Genomic DNA, 19045 nt, shown 5'->3' on the forward strand with positions numbered 1-19045 from the left:
CACGATGAGGCAACCGCCTCAGCCAGCAGGATCCGGAGGGGCAGCAGATCTGGCCTCCAAGGATTGTATTGCCAGCTGCTGCTGCCATAGTGACAGTAATGGTTGTGGTACAGTCCTTGAAGATGAGCTCTGCCACCTCCTTGGCAGCCCTCTCCAATGCCACCTCTACAGTGGCCTCTCAGGGAAGAGGAGGTTGCTGCTGGTTTCCTCCCACCCTCAGGGAGGAAATGGCAGGGGCTGCTTTCTGGAGTCACCTGGGATCCGCCCACCATGGTGGCCTTTGATTCCCACTTCAGCTGTCCGGTAAGGTTGTTTTGATTCCCCCTTCCCTCAAAATATGAGATCTACCGCTGAGATACTGCCCTTCCCTGTGTAGTGTAACCAGATGTCCTGGAAAACATATAATGTGCTGAAGGGAGGATTTCAGAAGCAGAATGTATCATCAGTAAAATCACTGTGAGATGACAAGCAGAACCTGCCAATATTCCCTCTCAATGATAGGTATTATTTATTTGATACTGCTTTGTGTGAATTTAATGTACTCCATTGCAATCTCTTCACAATAATCCTGTAATAGTAGGCCACTATTTATTTTCCCCATTTAACTGATGGGGAGGGGATGAAGTTCAAGAGATAGTAATAGAATCATATATTAAATTCATAACTGAGCTTTGATTTGAACCAAGTTCATGCTTGACCATAGCAATAATTTTGTCCTAGACCATACAATAGCTTTCAGGTGTCTTTCTGAAGCAGTTAATTAATATCAAGGATGAGCAAAACATACCAGTTTGATTTAGGTGCATTCTGTTCAAAACATTTCAGAAGAAACATTTGGCATGATGCAAAAGTTTTATTAAGAAATATGCTGGTTAGTAAGCAATATAAAATAGCAGAGTTCCTTTCAAAAACTATCTATTTATGTGATGTCCTTTAAAATATGCTATGGAGAGATAGATGGGAAAGGCATAACCATAACCAGGAAAAGGAAAATACAATATGTGTCCCATTATTTTTTCCCTGCTAACTATCTGAAGTGGGTTAAAATAGGATCGCAAGTGTCTGTAGTACAGTAGAGAGCATCCCCCCCCCCCTCCACCAATATGGATCTAATTGTTTTACTCGACTGGTAAATTTATATTGACATAAACCATGTTACAGTTCAGTTGATGCTGCAGTATCCTTGTGTGTTGTTCAAGTTGTAGATCTACTTTCTTACAATGCTTCTGAAAGTCAGTTGGTGAATTAAATGGGGCGGAATAATAAAAGCTGATCTTAGAGTACCTCAGAGACTTCTAGGGCAGGATCACAAGGCCACACGGTCATGCACCAAGCTGTGGGGGGGCCATAGCCTCACATTGTGATCCGATGCAGCTACATATCATATCAAATCAGTGAGGCCAATCGCTTTGGTCTTCCCCACACTGGTGGGAAGGAAGTTGGGAAAGATCTGATCAGTTCTGTTTACACAGTTGTGATATTCACCCACATCCGTTACAGCCACATGAAATAACACAACACAGAAATAGCTCCATTGTGGTTCTCTCCTTCACACCAGATGAATACCCAGGAATGAAGTTAAAAAAAAGGGCATGGGATGTGAAATTGAAGGACAGGGACCCAGAGCTCCTAAAGTTCTGCTGTTTCATTTTTCAGGGACAGCTACAAGGCTGTGAATTGAAAGGCTAGGCTAACCATATTATGGCCAAATCCTGGAATGCAGCAGAGACAGAAAGCAGAGGGAAGCCAATCTTAAATCATGTGTACATTGCAGCCAACAATGCAGCTTCTATGTTGATGATGGCAAATGCAAAACCCAGCTGTAGTCTCAATTGTGAGAGAATGGTCTCAGGAGCTTTTTACACAGCACCGTTGTATGCCCTGCATTGGTAACTGAATTGTGATCCCTCTGAGCCTCGAATGCATTTCTTGTTTTAATAATGGCTCCTTCTTCTTTCTATTTTACATTAACGACATTACTTATGCCTACAAATAATGCATAAGAGATCCTAAAAGATGCTCAGTGGGCATGGTGGGGAGCTGTCACTATTCCAAAAGGACCATGTAAATCAACCTGGTTTCAGGAGATACTCAGCAGATGTCTGATTTATGCTTGCATAAAACAATAATAATAGTATTCCATTAGAACCCATCCCTAAAATATCTGAATCAAATGACTGAAATGGAACAACTGGGTTGGATTCAAACTTAGAGGAGTCCTACTGATTTAGGTCTCACTGATTTCAGTGGCTCTCCTCTAACCATGACTAGGTCTGCCTCCAACCCAACTGACACTCTGCAATAAAGAGGAGAGACCACGAGCCTGATGAAGTATTGGTGGCATAGGAAGGTAAGAGAAGATGGTCTATTTTTACAAAAGCATTCATAGAATAATAATAAAGCAATGGAGAAGAATCTGCAGGGGCTATTTCTAAGAGGGAGAAAAGGGGAGGGGGCTGATAGACAAGGAGGAGCCAATACCATTTGCAAGTAAACGTGAAGACAGCTTCACGGAGCAGAGGTGAGGATATAATTGGCGATGTGCTTGACTGCCAACATCGTCTCCCTGCAGGTTGGCCTTATCTTCGATTCAGGGAGGATAAAGCCATGTTTCCCAAGGTCACGAAGCTCAAAAGTGAATGCATTCTTAATGCCCTCGTCGTACGCCCAGTCAAGAGAGGAACCGGAACAAGGATCTGAAAAACAGGGAGACCAGAAGGCAGTATTAAAGACAACCCTGGCCTGAAGGATGCAATAAAATAGGAAGGCTTCTTCAGATAGCAATAGCAGCCCATGTAGTGAGGCAGAGATGCAGAGGGCCCTCTTGAAACCAGCATTGCTGCAGATTACCCAGACAGGGAGAGACAAGGGCTGTGCAGGCAGAATGCAGGGACTCTGAGCAGCCCTGTCCTTGCAGCTGCCCTGCCCTGGGGAATAGACAAATCTTCCACTTTCAGCTTCTTATTCAGTCCCCCAAATTTCTGTATTATTTTTTAAATGCTAATGAAAATTTGCCAGTATTTTAGTGTACACTTCTCCTAAAAAACGCATTTTTGTATGCTCTTTTGACAAATATACACATTTCTGCAAGCAGTTTCTTTCAATATAATGCATTTTTGCATGCTATTTATATATAATTAATGTACAATTTACAGCAATATACATGGTTTCCTACACATTAGTTGGGTTGAGAACCATATTGCAAAATTCAGAGAACTGTGAATTTTGAAAGGTGGCTGTGTTTCGTTTTAAGGGTTGTTTTAAAAAGTTTGAAATAAGTAGGTTCATCTTTAAATGCATACAGAATTGAATATCTCCCTCATCCCTACCTGCCCTCACACCATTCAGATAAGCTGCAGTGATGTCAGTGCAGCAATTCTCTATCCAATGACCCAATAGAGTCTGATAGGCTGGGCTAGAAGGCAGATCATCAGCATACTGTCCCCCATCTGTTGAGATGACCCTTTGCGAAACTGAGTAGCACAGGAAGACTACATAGAGGTCAGGCAAAACCAAACCATGAGTTATGTTGCTGTTGTTGTTTCAAATTATTGGCTTTAATTAATTTGATTTGCAAAAGTTCTCCTTGCGTGTACACGTCCATAGAAAATAGAAACAAATACTTACAAATTGTAGTGGCAGTTGGTCCATAGGTGTACTCTGTACCATAGAGGCTAGATAAAGCTTCTACTGCTTCCTTAGCTACTTTGTTCTGCATTTAAAAGAGGGGGGAAATTAGATTGTTCATGGAAAAATTCTTGGGATAGCCTAGGGTAGGGCACAAGGGGGTGTTGCCCATGACCCTAGATCCAAGGCAGCTGATTAGGATTCCCATTGTTATCGAAAGATGGACAGACTGAGGTTTGCTACTTTCACAAGGAATTTAGGCTTCATTCCTCTGAATGAGAACAACTTGTTTTGTGCTTTTGAGACTTGTTTGTATTCAGTTGCTTCCCTTCTTGCAGGCACTGGCCCAAAGGACATTTCTGTATATTTACAGGCAAGCGACTGTGTACGCCTCTCTCCAGTCTCCTCCAACCTGACACCTTCTGTTTACTGCAACACGTGACCTCTTTGGGCCAATCTCAAGTCATCTCGTATTGAGGACCAGAGTTGTACAATACAGTTATTCCTGGCGTTCTGTTGAATACTATTTTGCAATGTGTGATTCTGAGAATCATTTGGCTGCCTCCAGCTAGATAAGGAAGCAATTTCTTAATCTGTGCTTTTCATAGCTTCTCACCCAGACATTCCTAATGGTAAATTATACTTTGTTGGCATCTGGTTCTACTGGATAGGAGAACTACACAAAACTGTCTCTATAAAGGAAAGTATCCCATTTTAAATGTAAGATGCGAGATGACTGCCAAAGTGCAGACAACTTTAAAAGGTAAAGTTGTGTCAGTATGCACTTTGCCAGGAAGCTGAAGGGGATTGCCAGTCCCTGAGCCTCTTGGCTTCATCTCCTCTTTGTTGCCTCTTTCTGTTTATCTGTCCTCTTTTAGTGGGGAAAAGGGGCAGGAACCTCCATATTAAGTTAACATGAGGAGACCCTTGCTGAAAAAGTCCAAAGGTCCATTTAGACCAGCAACCTGTTTTCACAGAGACCATCTGGATGCCTATAGGAAACTTGCAAGCAGGAGTGCAACCTCTCCTAGCAGGTGTGTGGATTGGGCCTGTAGAAATGTAAAGTAAATGGACAGCTTTAGCTATGGTGGCAATGAGAAGAGCAGGTACGTGTGTGTGTCTACTGAGGACATCCTATAGATAGATAGATAAAATAAAATAAAATAAAATAAATGAGGGCTTTTCAAAACATGGAACTGGAGCTGGTTTCTTCTAAATCAAACTCTAGATTTTATTTTGGCAGTGGTCCCAGGGACACGAATCTGAGCATAAGGCAATGAGACCTTTCAAATATCAGATTTTATGGTTTAAAGTATAGCAGGTTTCTTTTAAAAGAAAATGTAAACAGCAATTAATAGTGAGGAGATGAGTGCAAATTTAGGTTCCTCTGTTATAAGACACAAGAGGGCAGCATTGGTGTATCTACATTTCTATCACAAGTGTCTATGAAATTAGGAATGCTGGTTTTCCTACACAGACTCATTTCCTGTGTGATGCTGGCAGGTGTCCAATTCTCTTTAGGAAACAAAACAACTACTAGGAATTACTAAGTCATTTAGAAGGTGGGGGGGATGTCTCTGTCTATGGTACCTTTTCCATTGTTTTCATCAATATGGTTTCGTATGCACCCTTGGGGAGAAAAAGCAATAGACTGGGTCAAGCTGACCTCTGCTGCAGCTGAACATAATGGGGACCATAGCTAAGATCTAGACCAGGGGTAGTCAACCTTTTTATACCTAACGCCCACTAATGCATCTTTCTTGATGGTAAAATTTCCTTACCACCCACCAGTGCTTGATGGAAGGAGGATTCAGCTTGTGTCGTAGAACTCCCTACCGCCCACCTAGAATCCTGAAACGCCTACTAGTGGGCGGTAGGGACCAGGTTGACAACACCTGATCTAGAAAGTTGAGGTTATTTCTTGGAACTAACCTCACACTGAATTATTGGAAAAAAATTGAATTTATACTAAAACATTCAGATATTTGCATCCAACTCCCCAGAGCTGATGCTAGCTACCTTTGAATACTTTCCTGATGCACTTTGGGTCATATCTCACTGCCTCTGCTTAGCAATGCCTCAACATATTTGTTCACACCCAATGGCTTTGTGAATAAGAAGACGACTGTAATAATGTTTTTCTACATACCAGTTCATCATTATTGGGTGCTGTTTCGTCTTTATAGGCATATGGAAACATCAATATCTGAGAATAGGAATGGAAGCTTATGTATCCTCTGATGGAGGAAAGGTGCTCTCGGATGAAGCTTGTAACTGCTTTGATTTCTGGCTCAGATTCTGCCGAGGGACCGCAGTAAGTCTGCGAACAAGGTTTATGCGATATACCTATGGCTGCAAGAAAAAGTTTTCAGATGAAGTATTTATAATTGGTGCCATTTATAGATTGCTTACTCGCTTGAAGAATAGTGAAGAAGATTGCGTTTCTTTCCAAATCAGGAAGGGACCTCACAATTTGCTTTTTGAGTCATGATTTCTTTGAATAAAAAATTCCTTCCTGTAGCACCTTAAAGACCAACTAAGTTAGTTCTTGGTATAAGCTTTCGTGTGCATGCACACTTCTTCAGATACACAGATACACAGAAGTGTGCATGCACACGAAAGCTTATACCAAGAACTAACTTAGTTGGTCTTTAAGGTGCTACAGGAAGGAATTTTTTTATTTTGACTATGGCAGAACAACACGGTTACCTATCTGTAACTGGATTTCTTTGAAGTCAGTGCAGTCTGGTAATTCCTTCCACCAACAGCCTTCGCTGACATGGTGCCCTCTAGATGTTTGGGACTACAGCTCTCATTTGCCCCAGCCAGCACATCCTTCTTGTGTGCTGATGATGCTCCTTTGATGACATAAGGATAATCATTTGAAGAAAGAGTTTGCTATTGGTATATCTCAGGTGTGGGGAAACTTTGGTCCTCCAGATATTGGCATATGTCAACTCCCAACTAGTGTTAGAAACTGAGATATGAAAGCTAGGAGCTAAATGGCACATTAAACCTAGGTTATGGGTGTAACAACAGAATGTCTAGGCACACTTTAAATAAATAGAATATAAAGGTGAAAATGAATGAACTGCAGCTAAAATATTATATTCATTATTTTACATGGTCTAGTCCTCATCTGAAGACTGCAGAAAACAAAGCCTGGCTTCCCCTGCCTGCCCCCCTAATATTCTTAGGAGGGTATCTTCTCTAGTCTTCAGAGAGTGGCGGAGGCAGAAAAAGGTCCTCCTTTCCTTCCACTCTGAAGTTTTAATCGGAAATCTTAGGAGCAGTACTGCGCCCATAGCTCAGAAACTGCTTGCGCTAATGAAATTCCTTGTTGCAAAAAGCACCTAGAAAAATGGGAGTTTTGAACGCTGCTCCCAACAAACCCAGCCAGCATGGCCGATGGCCAGGGATGGTGGGGTTGTACTTCAGAACTATCTAGAGGAACAAAGGTTCCCAAGAACTGGTATATAGCAAACAAATCTGTTGGATTTATCTAGTTTTATAGTGGCTGCTCCATTAAGGCAAAGCTTTGATTATGTTTAGCACAGGGAGTCTGAGTAGGAGGGAAAGGATGAGGAGTGCAGATGACCCATTGGCAGAGGCAGAGTCTGGGAGGAGACACCTCCCACTGCCTCTTCCACTTCTACGGAGCCTCAGTTTGGAATTGAGCATGTGTGGCAGCCATTATGAAGTGGGCAAGGTGTAGGAGGTTAGTGGACTATTCATAAGTAAGTCCACTTATTGCGGAAAAAGCTTCCATATTTGGATTGGGAAATGGCTGCATTTGGTGTTCTGCTTCAGGTGGGAAAATGCCTCTGGCTCTCTTTTGCGTGATGCAAAAGCCATTCCCAGAAATATATCACATGACCACAAATTTTGTGTTCACTTTGGTGTTATTTGCGAATTCCTTTTCTGAAAGTAAGTAACACAGAAATCATTTTTGTTGGGGGGGGGAGGACTTTTGTTAGAGGGGGGCAGAACCTACATGATTGGTCAGTTAAGTATTTCCATTGTTTTACTTGATGGGGGGGGGTAGCTGTCCCCCCCCCGCCCTCGCTTGGCTACACTCATGACAGAAATGAATGCTTAACTTGTACAATTTTCCACTATATTTCTGGAAGTGACTTTTAGATTGTGGGAAAGTTCAAATAGAATGTGGAAATTGACAGCTAGAGAAATGTTGAGTCTCAGTTTCCGTTGCTCCTTGGCATATTATACTTACTGCCCCATTTAGCTTTGAAATTCCTGTTCAAGTCCACACCAGGACAATCACTGTTAGAGGTATTTGCACGATTCTTTCTCCACATGCGATCCTGTGAGACAAAATGATGGAGATCTATTCTTGTTCCTTTGGGGAACATTTTTTTGGTATAGTACATCCAAAGGATTGGGCCCGTATGTCCTGCCTTTGGGCCTCACTTTCTTCCTCATGGCCAGCTCGTGGTCCTACCTTATAGCTGTTAGACATAACATACATGTGATCTGCATGCACAGTGGACTGATCACCTTTCATTTCCGCCTCAGACTTTGCCAGGTAACAATTACTGGGCTTTTGGACCTACATTTATTGCTGAAATGTGTATATACACTGCTAACACATTCCACTTGAAATGTGGAAATGAGGACAGGAGAGGAATAATTCTACTGCGTGTTGAAATTTACAAATTTATGTGTGTATCTATTTATAATACAGTGGTACCTTGGGTTACATACGCTTCAGGTTACAGACTCAACTAACCCAGAAATAGTGCTTCAGGTTAAGAACTTTGCTTCAGGATGAGGACAGAAATCGTGCTCCAGTGGCGCGGCAGCAGCAGCAGGCCCCATTAGCTAAAGTGGTGCTTCAGGTTAAGAACAGTTTCAGGTTAAGAACGGACCTCCGGAATGAATTAAGTACTTAACCCAAGGTACCACTGTATTTTTTTACCTGCCTTTCACTGTGAGGTCCCAGGCCAAGTGACTATAATATAACATTACAAAGGACGACAAAGGAATCTCTAGGCTGCCAAGGCTCATGTCACAATTAGCTAGTTCATGCAAGGAGTCAATGCTAACTGAGAATGAGTGAACCTTTAACTTCCTGATTCCAACCATGGCAGCTGCCTTAGTAAGTCCAAGGAGTCAGTAGGCTGATGGACCAACCACTTACTTAGCAATCTCAAGATCTTTTTCTTCTCTCTCCTTCCTCACAATTGTTGTAACACAGCTGATTCCCAAAGGTAAAGAGAGCACAGACTGTGGGTGAAGGGAAGGTACCTGGCATAGGCATTTGGGGGTGTGGACAGGAGCTGTGATTGAGGGCATCAAGGGGATACAACAAAATAGGACAAATATTGAAGGCTGTTCACCAACACTTTCAATATATGATATCATAGCTCCTTTGACAGCACAGGCATTGGAGACATGAACACTCGCGTTTGGACTCCCCACGAATGACCTACAACACAGTCCTTTACATTACTTCGAGGCAAGTCCCATGGAGCTCAATGGGAATTTTGTCAAAGTAAGTTGCTATGGGATTGTAGCCATACCATAAAATATTATGTTCCACCACATGGGCCAGCCCCCCCCCCCATTTCGGTGTCACCTTAATAATTTTTTAAAATAAATTTATTAATGCAGTAATAATGGACAGAAATAATAACATTCAATTCAGCAAACTACTAAAGAGGGGGGAAATGTGGCCATTACTTCAGTCCATGTCCAGACGTAGCCGTCAATGTTGAATACAGGAAGGATGTAGAAGTTCAAATCGTTCAAGAATTTGAACATGACCTTGTCAGTTTCATAGGTTCTGACAGCCTGCAAGAAAAAAACCCAACATTATGTGCAATTGTACAAATGCACTATTCAGTTGTCAACAGTTGAGAAGGTTAGAATCCTTCAGAATATATTTTTTTAAAGCAGATTTTAAAAGTGATTTTTCACCTTTAGGATTTCAGAGCTTAAGGGTAAAATAAAATAAACAATATAACTAAGTAAAGGTAAAGGTACCCCTGCCCGTACGGGCCAGTCGTGTCCGACTCTGGGGTTGTGCGCCCATCTCACTTAAGAGGCCGGGGGCCAGCGCTCTCCGAAGACACTTCCGGGTCACGTGGCCAGCGTGACGAAGCTGCACTGGCGAGCCAGCGCAGCACACGGAAACACCGTTTACCTTCCTGCTAGTAAGCGGTCCCTATTTATCTACTTGCACCCGGGGGTGCTTTCAAACTGCTAGGTTGCTGGGACCGAGCAACAGGAGCGCACCCCGCCGCGGGGATTCGAACCGCCGACCTGACAATCGGCAAGGCCTAGGCGCTGATGTTTTACCCACAGCGCCACCCGCGTCCCAACAATAGAACTACTTCAAAACTAAAACACCTCTTCACCCCACTAGGGCTGCAATTTCTATACTCAGCTGCCATGAACTTCGCTCCACTGAAGTCACTGGGAGTTACTTAGACACATAGGATTGCACTATGAGGCTGTAATTTTAACTTCCTGCTTTTGATGGCTGGAGGTGTGGGTTAGGGTGTAATACAGACCCCTCTCTGTTACCTTTGCTTGAGAAGTGCAACCAATGGGTGCAGAGTTCTGCTGTGATGGATACCCATCTCTGGCCAGACAGCTGGTAGCTAGCAAAATAGGGTGTTTTTGTTGGGCTGCTGGAAACTTTGTATCTACAACACCACTCAGCCATGAAGCTTACTGGGCAACCTTGGACCAGTCACCTTCTCTTAGCTTAACCTTCCTCACAGGGTTGTTGTGAGGATGTAATGGGGAGCTGGAGACCCATGTACACCACTTTAAGCTCAGTGGAAGATAAAAGTAGTCTATAAATGTAATAAATAAATAAAGTACTGTTTAGCCAACCTGCTTCACAAACCATTGGCAGAAAGCAGGTGAGATCCACTCGCGCGCATGAATGCCGCAGTCCATAAAGATGACCTTCTTTTTTCCACTCTCCTTCCCAACCTGTTAAGCAGGAAATATTAATCTTTGAAACATCTTTATCCTGTGTATACTATGTGCAGAATCCGCAGTCCTAGCATTCAGTTCAATGGGAGGGTGCATCCCACGGGAAATATGTTTTGGAGAAAAATAATAAGTGGATCTACAGGGAATAGAACTCGGTTACACATGGACATCATAAAACTGTTCCATGGTCCAACAAAGCACGTGCAAACAACTTTAACAACTAATCCAGAATGTGGCAGCTAGATTTGTGACTGGGAGTGGCCGCCGAGATCATATAACCCTGGTCCTGAAAGACCTACATTGGCTCCCAGTACATTTTTCTGAGCCCAATTCAAAGTGTGGGTGCTGACCTTGAAAGCCCTAAATCAGGGGTCAGCAAACTTTTTCAGCAGGGGGCCAGTCCACTGTCACTCAGACCTTGTGGGGGGCCAGACTATATTTTGAAAAAAATAATAATGAACAAATTCCTATGCCCCACAAATAACCCAGAGGAGCATTTTAAATAAAAGCACACCTTATACTCATGTAAAAACACCAGGCAGGCCCCACAAATAACCTAGAGATACATTTTAAATAAAAGGACACATTCTACTCATGTAAAAACATGCTGATTCCTGGACCATTTGCGGGCTGGATTTAGAAGGTGATTGGGCCGGATCCAGCCCCCGGACCTTAGTTTGCCTATCCATGCCCTATATGGCCTCAGTCCAGTATACCTGAAGGAGCGTCTCCACCCTCATCGTTCAGCCCAGACACTGAAATCCAGTTCCAATGGCCTTCTGGCAGTTCCCTCACTGTGAGAAGTGAGATTACAGGGAACCAGGCAGAGGGCCTTCTTGGCAGTGGTGCCCGTCCTGTGGAACGCCCTCCCGTCAGATGTCAAGGAAGTAAACAACTATCTGACTTTTAGAAGACATCTGAAGGCAGCCCTGTTTAGGGAAGTTTTTAATGTCTGATGTTTTGTTGTATTTTTAATATTTTGTTGGAAGCCGCCCAGAGTGGCTGGGTCGGTGGGATATCTGGGCTGTAGCCACCTCAAATTGGCAATGCTCATTTTTCTGTGGTCACTTTCTCCAGTTGTAAATCTAAATTATTTATAGTATTTGAATCAGAACAAGACTCTCACCTTAAGCAGGTACATGGGACGATCCTCATAAGTCTTTCCAATCTGGACCCGCGAGACCAGTTTGGGGTATTTTTTAGCCATTCTTTCAGTCCATGCAACTATCTAAGAAAACACGGTTGTTATAAAACACTGGCATATGTGCGATTAAAATGTCATGGAGGTGAAAAACGATCTACTTATCGTCCCGATTATAGATGTAGCTTAAGGGAGAGGAACCACCCCTCAGAACATGGTACCTTTTCCCATTCATTGTATCTCGTGTAGCTGTGCTTCTCGCGGAAATGTCTCCCACCATCAAATTGTTTTTCAATCTCTTCTTGTAGATTATGGAATAAAATTCTGTGGTGGGAAAAAGGACACTGACACATTTAGTTCACGCACATAGCCCCTCCCTCCCCAGGAGAAGGAGATTCTCTGTGGCTCCTCTGGTATAATCCCTTCGTCCACATCCTGAAATTAAACAAAGCTTACACATATGTCAGTGCATGTAACAAGGTAGCTAGCAGCAAACAGTTACTTCCCTTGGAAGAATTCAACTCCATTGAATTCAGTTGGGATTACTTCTGAACAGATTGTGCCGTAAGTAACCAACTAAATGCATAAATAAAACTGCCATGTACTCATGAAGCTGTGCCACTTCTGACACTAATGTTGTTGTTGTTATTTATTGAATTTATATACTGTCCTATACCCAGAGGTCTCAGGGTGGGTCACAGAACAAAATCAAAATATAAAACCACAAAATATATAATCAAAATAAAAACTACAACCCAATAACCCTTCCCCCCGAAAACGCATTTTAAAAGGGCATCATATGTAGGATATTTATGCTAAAGGGATTTTATTCAACTCAGCATTGTGAGGTGAGAAAGTAAAGTGTGTTTAATTGATTACTAACTTCCCACCTTTCCAATATCCACTGGGGGGCAGTCAATGAATATAAGCTATGTTTTGATTAAATCAGTGCAAACGTCTATGTCCCTAGATTTTGCCCAGCGTTAAGGTTTGCAGTTTTTGCAATACTACCTCAGAACAACCTCAGATATGGCACAACCTTGATGGCAGAAAGTGAGGAGGAATTAAAGAACCTTTTAATGAGGGTGAAAGAGGAGAGTGGAAAATATGGTCTGAAGCTCAACATCAAAAAAACTAAGATCATGGCCACTGGTCCCATCACCTCCTGGCAAATATAAGGGAAAGAAATGGTGGCAGTCAGAGATTTTACTTTCTTAGGCTCCATGATCACTGCAGATGGTGACAGCAGTCACGAAATTAAAAAGACGCCTGCTTCTTGGGAGAAAAGCAATGACAAACCTAGACAGCATCTTAAAAAGCAGAGACATCACCTTGCCGACAAAGGTCTGTATAGTTAAAGCTATGGTTTTCCCAGTAGTGATGTATGGAAGTGAGAGCTGGACCATAAAGTAGGCTGATCGCTGAATAATTGATGCTTTTGAATTATGGTGCTGGAGGAGACTCTTGAGAGTCCTATGGAGAGTCCTACCCATTCTGAAGGAAATCAGCCCTGAGTGCTCACTGGAAGGACAGATCCTGAAGCTGAAGCTCTAATACTTTGGCCACCTCATGAGAAGAGAAGACTCCCTGGAAAAGACCCTGATGTTGGGAAAGATGGAGGGCACAAGGAGAAGGGGATGGCAGAGGACGAGATGGTTGGACAGTGTTCTCGAAACTACTAACATGAGTTTGACCAAACTGTGGGAGGCAGTGGAAGACAGGAGTGCCTGGCGTGCTCTGGTCCATGGGGTCATGAAGAGTCGAACATAACTAAATGACTAAACAACAACAACCTCCTAAAAGACAATTCAACTCCATACCATAAATCTATGCTGGCAATCTACTTGGAAAAGTATTAGTGGAAGGAAGATATGGATTAAAGCCCAGAAGATTACACATGAGAACTGCACACTTATGGTGGCAGAGAAGATAAAACTCAAAACTCATCTTACTAAAATAATAATAAAAATAATAATGAATGGGACCCCCTTAAAGAGACAGCAAGACTTTCATTTAATAGCACTGACAACCAGCAGTTGACAAGTATGCATCAGACAATAATGGAAGCTGGACTTTAATGTAATATATATAATGTAATATATATAATCTATATATAAACACTTTGATCTGGTTATACAATGGGCATTTTTTTGTCTAAAAAAATGTTCTTTTTTATTTACTGGAGAATTCTCTTCTTAAGGAGTTTAATTCTGTTTTGATTACCTTCACATATTTAGTTAAATTGTTGCTACAATTTTAAGTACTCTAAATAGTTCCCCTCAAATCACAGCCAGAGCTCTGGGATAGGGATGGCTGTGAGGTAGAAGGAAATGGTTTACATTATCCAACCTCCTAGTCCCAAGGTTGATGATGGTAGCAATGAGTAGCAGTCAATGGCTTCCTGGTCACATCAGTAGAAGCAATCAGAAATCTCACGATGAGTGGAAACTCAGATATTGTGAGAGTAAAGGAAGATGGAAAATTGTAAGATGCAGAATTTCACATAACATTGGCTTAGTGTCAGCTGAGCAGCCAGTCCAGTTCCTTGGGTGAATATGAATTTGGAAAAAGAGAAGATCTCTGTATTTCCTCTCCATGTTTTCTGATTCAAGCATAATTTCTCAGTGTCAGTAAATATTGAATGAAATTGTGACCTGGTTAAATTCCAAGTTTGGTGACTACATCTTTCTTGTTGTTTGCAACATTATATGATACACATACTCTACAATCATCACAAACTAGCATTATGTAGTATACATACCCGTATTGTATTCCATTCTGTTCCAGCTTTGTCTGGACAAAGCTTGTCTGATCTGAACCAACGCGAAAATCCACATCTGTTCCAACAACAATGTGATGGATTGAACTAGGATGCCAAATGTCAAGCTGTGTAGGAAAAAAATCAGTAAAGTTTGTCTTTAAGAAAGTGTGCATTCTCAGGTATATGGGTTATTAAAGACTTTCCCAGACATTGGATTAAAATAAAATATTCTTTCCCCTCCTTTGCATATGTTTTAATTGTCTCTGTGACAGCATAGGCAAGGAAGAGTAGGAAATGAACACATTTTTTAAGAAGCAAGTTGCTTTGGGCAAAATAAAAATAAAAATAAAAATCCCTTTGAAAGATCAGACGGCTACCAAAAAGGAAGATTCAGGTAATGAGAAGGGCAATTCCTTCATGTATTTTCTTGTCCATTCTAAACGTTAGTGCATGGATATAATAATGTTTCCATATATTCTTTTTTAAAAGTCCATATGTTCTTCTCAAAAATCTTCCCTGCAACTGTTATTGCCAAAGACTCACCAAGTGGAAGTCAGCCTTAATATCTGATACTTATAACTGACCTCCAATGATACTTGCTTTCAATATTTGATATTTTAAATAGTTGATGCATTTGAGTGTATCAGAGAGCTGATAGGCAATTCTATTTATTAAGTGTTTTATAATTGTATGGCTATGATGCTTCTATTTTATACCTACCAATATGAAAACAATAAAGAGCTACCATTGAGACAACGGCACTCATGTTTTTGAATTCTGAGATAGAAATTCATGCTTCAGAATTTCACACTCAAAATGAAGCAGGTGAATGTTGAGTATTTTGCTTAAGCAAAGGAGATTTTGTAAGCTATGGGGCATTGTCTCTTAATTTGTTCCTTGATCTTGCATTGACAAAGAATGTGCATAATCTGAGGTGAAAACCCATTGCTAAAACCTGTGGAGAAAAATATAAAAATGAAAAACCTGTGGCAGAAGAATCTCACCTGAACTGTGGAGGCCAGGTCCTTTAGAAAGTCCACTTGGTTTTCATTCTGAAGTTTCACCCGAAATACTTTCTCACTTCAGTAAGAATGAAACATATTTTTAGAGAGAAAATCGCCATTAAACTAAGCCACATCCTGCCCTTTTCCTTCCCCCAATATTTGGTTCTTTGAGGCTAGGGACTATTTCGTGTGTGGCTGCACAGCGCACATTCATTTCAACTGGACTTACAAGCAATGCGCTGGATTGTGTGCTCTCCAACTGCTGCAACCAGTAAGGGAGCAAGCCAATTCACAATAAGCTGCCTTAAAGCATGGAAGTTAAATTAAATTAAACTGGAATAAAGTTATACCAGGTCCAAGCCCCGCTCAGAAGTCCTGCTCTTTCTGCTCTGCCTAAGCCTAGGGAAAACAACCCCTAAAATAATGTTCCATGCTGGGTTGTCATGTGACTAAGGTGAACAGGATCCAGCCTAAGTCCCCACCACCCTGCCCCTTCCATGTCCCTTTTTGGGGGACTTATACCAGCCCCAGCTAAGCGCTGGTTGAGCCAGAATGAGCAAATTATGCTGGCATATCTTTGGTTGAGCTGGCATTGGGAACTTCATGCTGACCAAGCCAGGAATTAGCCAGCTGAGGTGGTGATCTGCTGTATCCTAAACTATTCATCCTGGTGGATCTCGCCCTCCCTAAGTCTACTAAGCAAAGAAACCAACTTATGGCAACTTTTCCTTTTGGAGATTTCCCACAATGAGAAACTTCTACCTGTCAAAGCGACGAGTGAGAACAACAGCCCGAGGTGCCACGAGGAGACCTAAGAATAAAAAGATGAACCTCATGATTCTTCTTTGGCCACAATCTCTCATTCCTGCATGTTATATATATATAAAGCAGGTGACTTCCTCTGGGTTATTTTTTAAAAGCTTATTCATTTTTTAAAAAAACAAGGAAACTCAGATTTTGACATCTGAGCGATGAAGATAAGATTGTGTGTGTGTGTGTTTAATAATGTGCTGTGAAATTAACAGCGCCCTCGGGTTCTTCAGTGCACACAAGTCTGTACATATTTGCTCAAAATTAGTGGTTAGAGAGTTGGCCTAGGACTAGGGAGGCCAAGTTCAAGATTGATGCTGAAAATTTACTGAAATAATTGGGGAGGGGGTGTTTTACTGCTTTGAGGGTGTCTTTTTGTAACAATCAAGCATTGTATACATTTTATGAAATAAACGAATTATTCATTTTCTTGGGAATCTGATGCAGGATTAGCAGTTGTGCTGCCTACTGTAGGAATCAGTTTGCACCCATGTTTTGCTTGTATTTTATTTTTTGTAATTAACCAGCACAAATATACCATAAATCTGCTGTGCTCTGTTACCCATAGAAATCTACACTTTGTGGAATATTGCTGCATATGTATCTTTCAGCACTTGGGTAAGTCAATGCACATAACAGCAGGGTATGGGCAGATATATCAATTTCAATTTCTCTCAGTTTCTCCTTTGTTTTACAATTTGAAGTACAGTTCTCCGCATTTCTACCTCACTTTGCTTTTTTTAAAAAGTACTCATAAAAGTTCACCTGTAGTTTAGAGCAAATTCCTTCTAATATGTACACTTTTGTACGCAATTTTGCCTAATACACACATTTGTTTTTAAAGAATTTTCTCTTAATATAATGTATTTTCCTATGTTATTTTCACAAATGTATGCATTAAATACACTTTACCCGGATATAGGCACGTTTGTACACATTACTTGGGTGGAGAGTTGTATTGCGAAACTTGGAGGTGTGTGGATTTGAAAAGGATGGCTATGTTTCGATTCACATCTTGTTTTGGGAAGTGTGAATGAGGCAGGCTCACCTTTAAATGTAAACTGAATTGAATTCCCTTCACATCCCTGTTTAACAGTATTAACCGATCATGCCACAAACTTTCGTAGAGTCCACTTCATCAGATGCATCAAGCATTGCCTAGAGTTTCTGTTGAGCATGGTTGATTTGGGGTGGGAGAAAGCCATTTCCCGTTCCTGGGGGAAATGACATTGCGGGCTGGGAGCAAGCCCTACCCACACGCACAGGGCGGGATAGCCCCTGCCCCATGGGGGGGGGGTCCTCAGCTGCGTCATCCCTGGCTGACCAATCCGGATGGTCCGGGGGTGTGGTGCAGGCTATTTAAACTTCCTGTGGCTGAGGACTTGCCCCCTTTAGGCATTGGAGTATTCGGTTGAAGGGGAGGGGAGGTAGTGGCCATCACCTACCTCTCCTAATTCAAGGATATTCCGTTAAAGGAATCTGAGGGGCGTGGTCTCTGTCCGAAGCCCCAGATGGGGGGCTAGGGCCATGGCAGACCCCTAGTGGTGACCCTGGGGAAGTTCCTAGTTGATGTGCATCAGCAAGACTCCCCCTACTGGTGGTTAACCCTTCCAAGACTTCCTGCAGACGGGCAGGAGTCAGATATACTCTAAGCCAATACCACTCACATTCTGTAACCAATAAAGTTGTGGCCTTTTTTACCCATTAACCCAAAATACTGTTTCATGTGTCTTTATTCCAACATCCCGGGAGGGTTTGGGACCTTGCCACACAATGGGCTGATGCTGACGGTAAGCAGTAAGGCCAGAGGGACATGCATTGCAAAAAGTACAGACAGCAACAAATGCTATACTAATAGTAACCATTCACAAAGCAGTGTTGATGATAACACAAGCATCCTGACAATTGTAAGCCCATTCTTTTGCTTAGAGACTGGCCTGTTTGTCCTTAAGTGGAACAGAGAAGGGTATTGCTAGCCATTGGCATCATAGTGGAAGGAAAACTTAATATTAATATTTTTGGGTCCTGTGATAGTGTTGCCTGAGAAGATATGGGAAGGCATCTGAATTTGTTGCAGTGTCTGGTTCCTCTACTATGTGGCCTTTTGTAGCTGGTGAGTAGCCATGTTAGGCTAGGGGATCGCAGCACGTACTTGCTTACTGACTTGTTTTCAGGAACTATTAGCTAAATTGTTGTGGTTGCAAATTTGTTCCTTAGCCCGTTTCTTTCTTTCTTTTTTCTTTTTTAGTTTATGTAAAGCACAGGCTCCACAGCTCACTAACCCCTGCCTGTTGAGCAATTCTATCAACTACAATGCACAATCCATTTCTCTAAAATAGTCCTAACTACAGTGGGATATTTTGGAGTAAATAGATTATACACTGCAGTTGGACAGACCACTGTTACACCAGCTGTGGTGGCCTCCTATCCCTAGCAAATGGGAACAAAACATTTCTGTTCAGCGATACTAGGCAAACCCCTGTGATGAAATAAAAGTGTGTCAGTTTGCATTGGGCTGCCTTCCTGCAATGTAGCTGCATAAGCCCTTATGGTAGTGCATGGGGGTAACAGATGGGGTCTGAAAGCTATTAACTGCCTATGTGCCATTCCTGCTATAGATATTTCATTTTGTGATACTCATTCACGGAAACGGGAGCAAAGGATTTCATTAACAAAGTGTGGGGAAGGCTTTCCGAATCTTTGTTGGACCCAAAATAACCCACAGCAGAAAAATAA

General features: G+C 42.0%; 1 protein-coding gene across 1 annotated transcript; it reads right to left on the reverse strand.

Moving 5' to 3' along the window:
• Positions 1-833: 833 nt before the first annotated feature.
• Positions 834-16382, reverse strand: LOC308585019 (mast cell carboxypeptidase A-like). Its single transcript, XM_081190478.1, has 11 exons — positions 16262-16382; positions 15500-15575; positions 14496-14620; positions 11956-12058; positions 11720-11821; positions 10489-10590; positions 9328-9438; positions 7859-7949; positions 5777-5979; positions 3628-3712; positions 834-2696 (listed from the first exon to the last, which is right to left on the reverse strand). Exons 1-11 carry the CDS (start codon positions 16360-16362, stop codon positions 2509-2511), a joined length of 1287 nt encoding a protein of 428 aa, XP_081046604.1. The 5' UTR covers positions 16363-16382; the 3' UTR covers positions 834-2508.
• Between the last annotated feature and the right edge of the window lie 2663 nt (positions 16383-19045).

The sequence above is a fragment of the Podarcis bocagei genome (assembly GCF_964188305.1).
Source record: "Podarcis bocagei genome assembly, chromosome: 4".
Lineage (NCBI taxonomy): Eukaryota > Metazoa > Chordata > Lepidosauria > Squamata > Lacertidae > Podarcis > Podarcis bocagei.

Excerpts from the sequence above, each read along its gene's own strand:
- LOC308585019 (XM_081190478.1), bottom strand. The coding sequence starts at position 16,362 with ATGAGAGATTGTGGCCAAAGAAGAATCATGAGGTTCATCTTTTTATTC. Across the intron at positions 14,621-15,499 it reads ACCTGGCCTCCACAGTTCAG|CTTGACATTTGGCATCCTAG; the intron begins GTGAGATTCTTC and ends TTTCCTACACAG. Across the intron at positions 10,591-11,719 it reads GTCCCATGTACCTGCTTAAG|GTTGGGAAGGAGAGTGGAAA; the intron begins GTGAGAGTCTTG and ends CCTGCTTAACAG.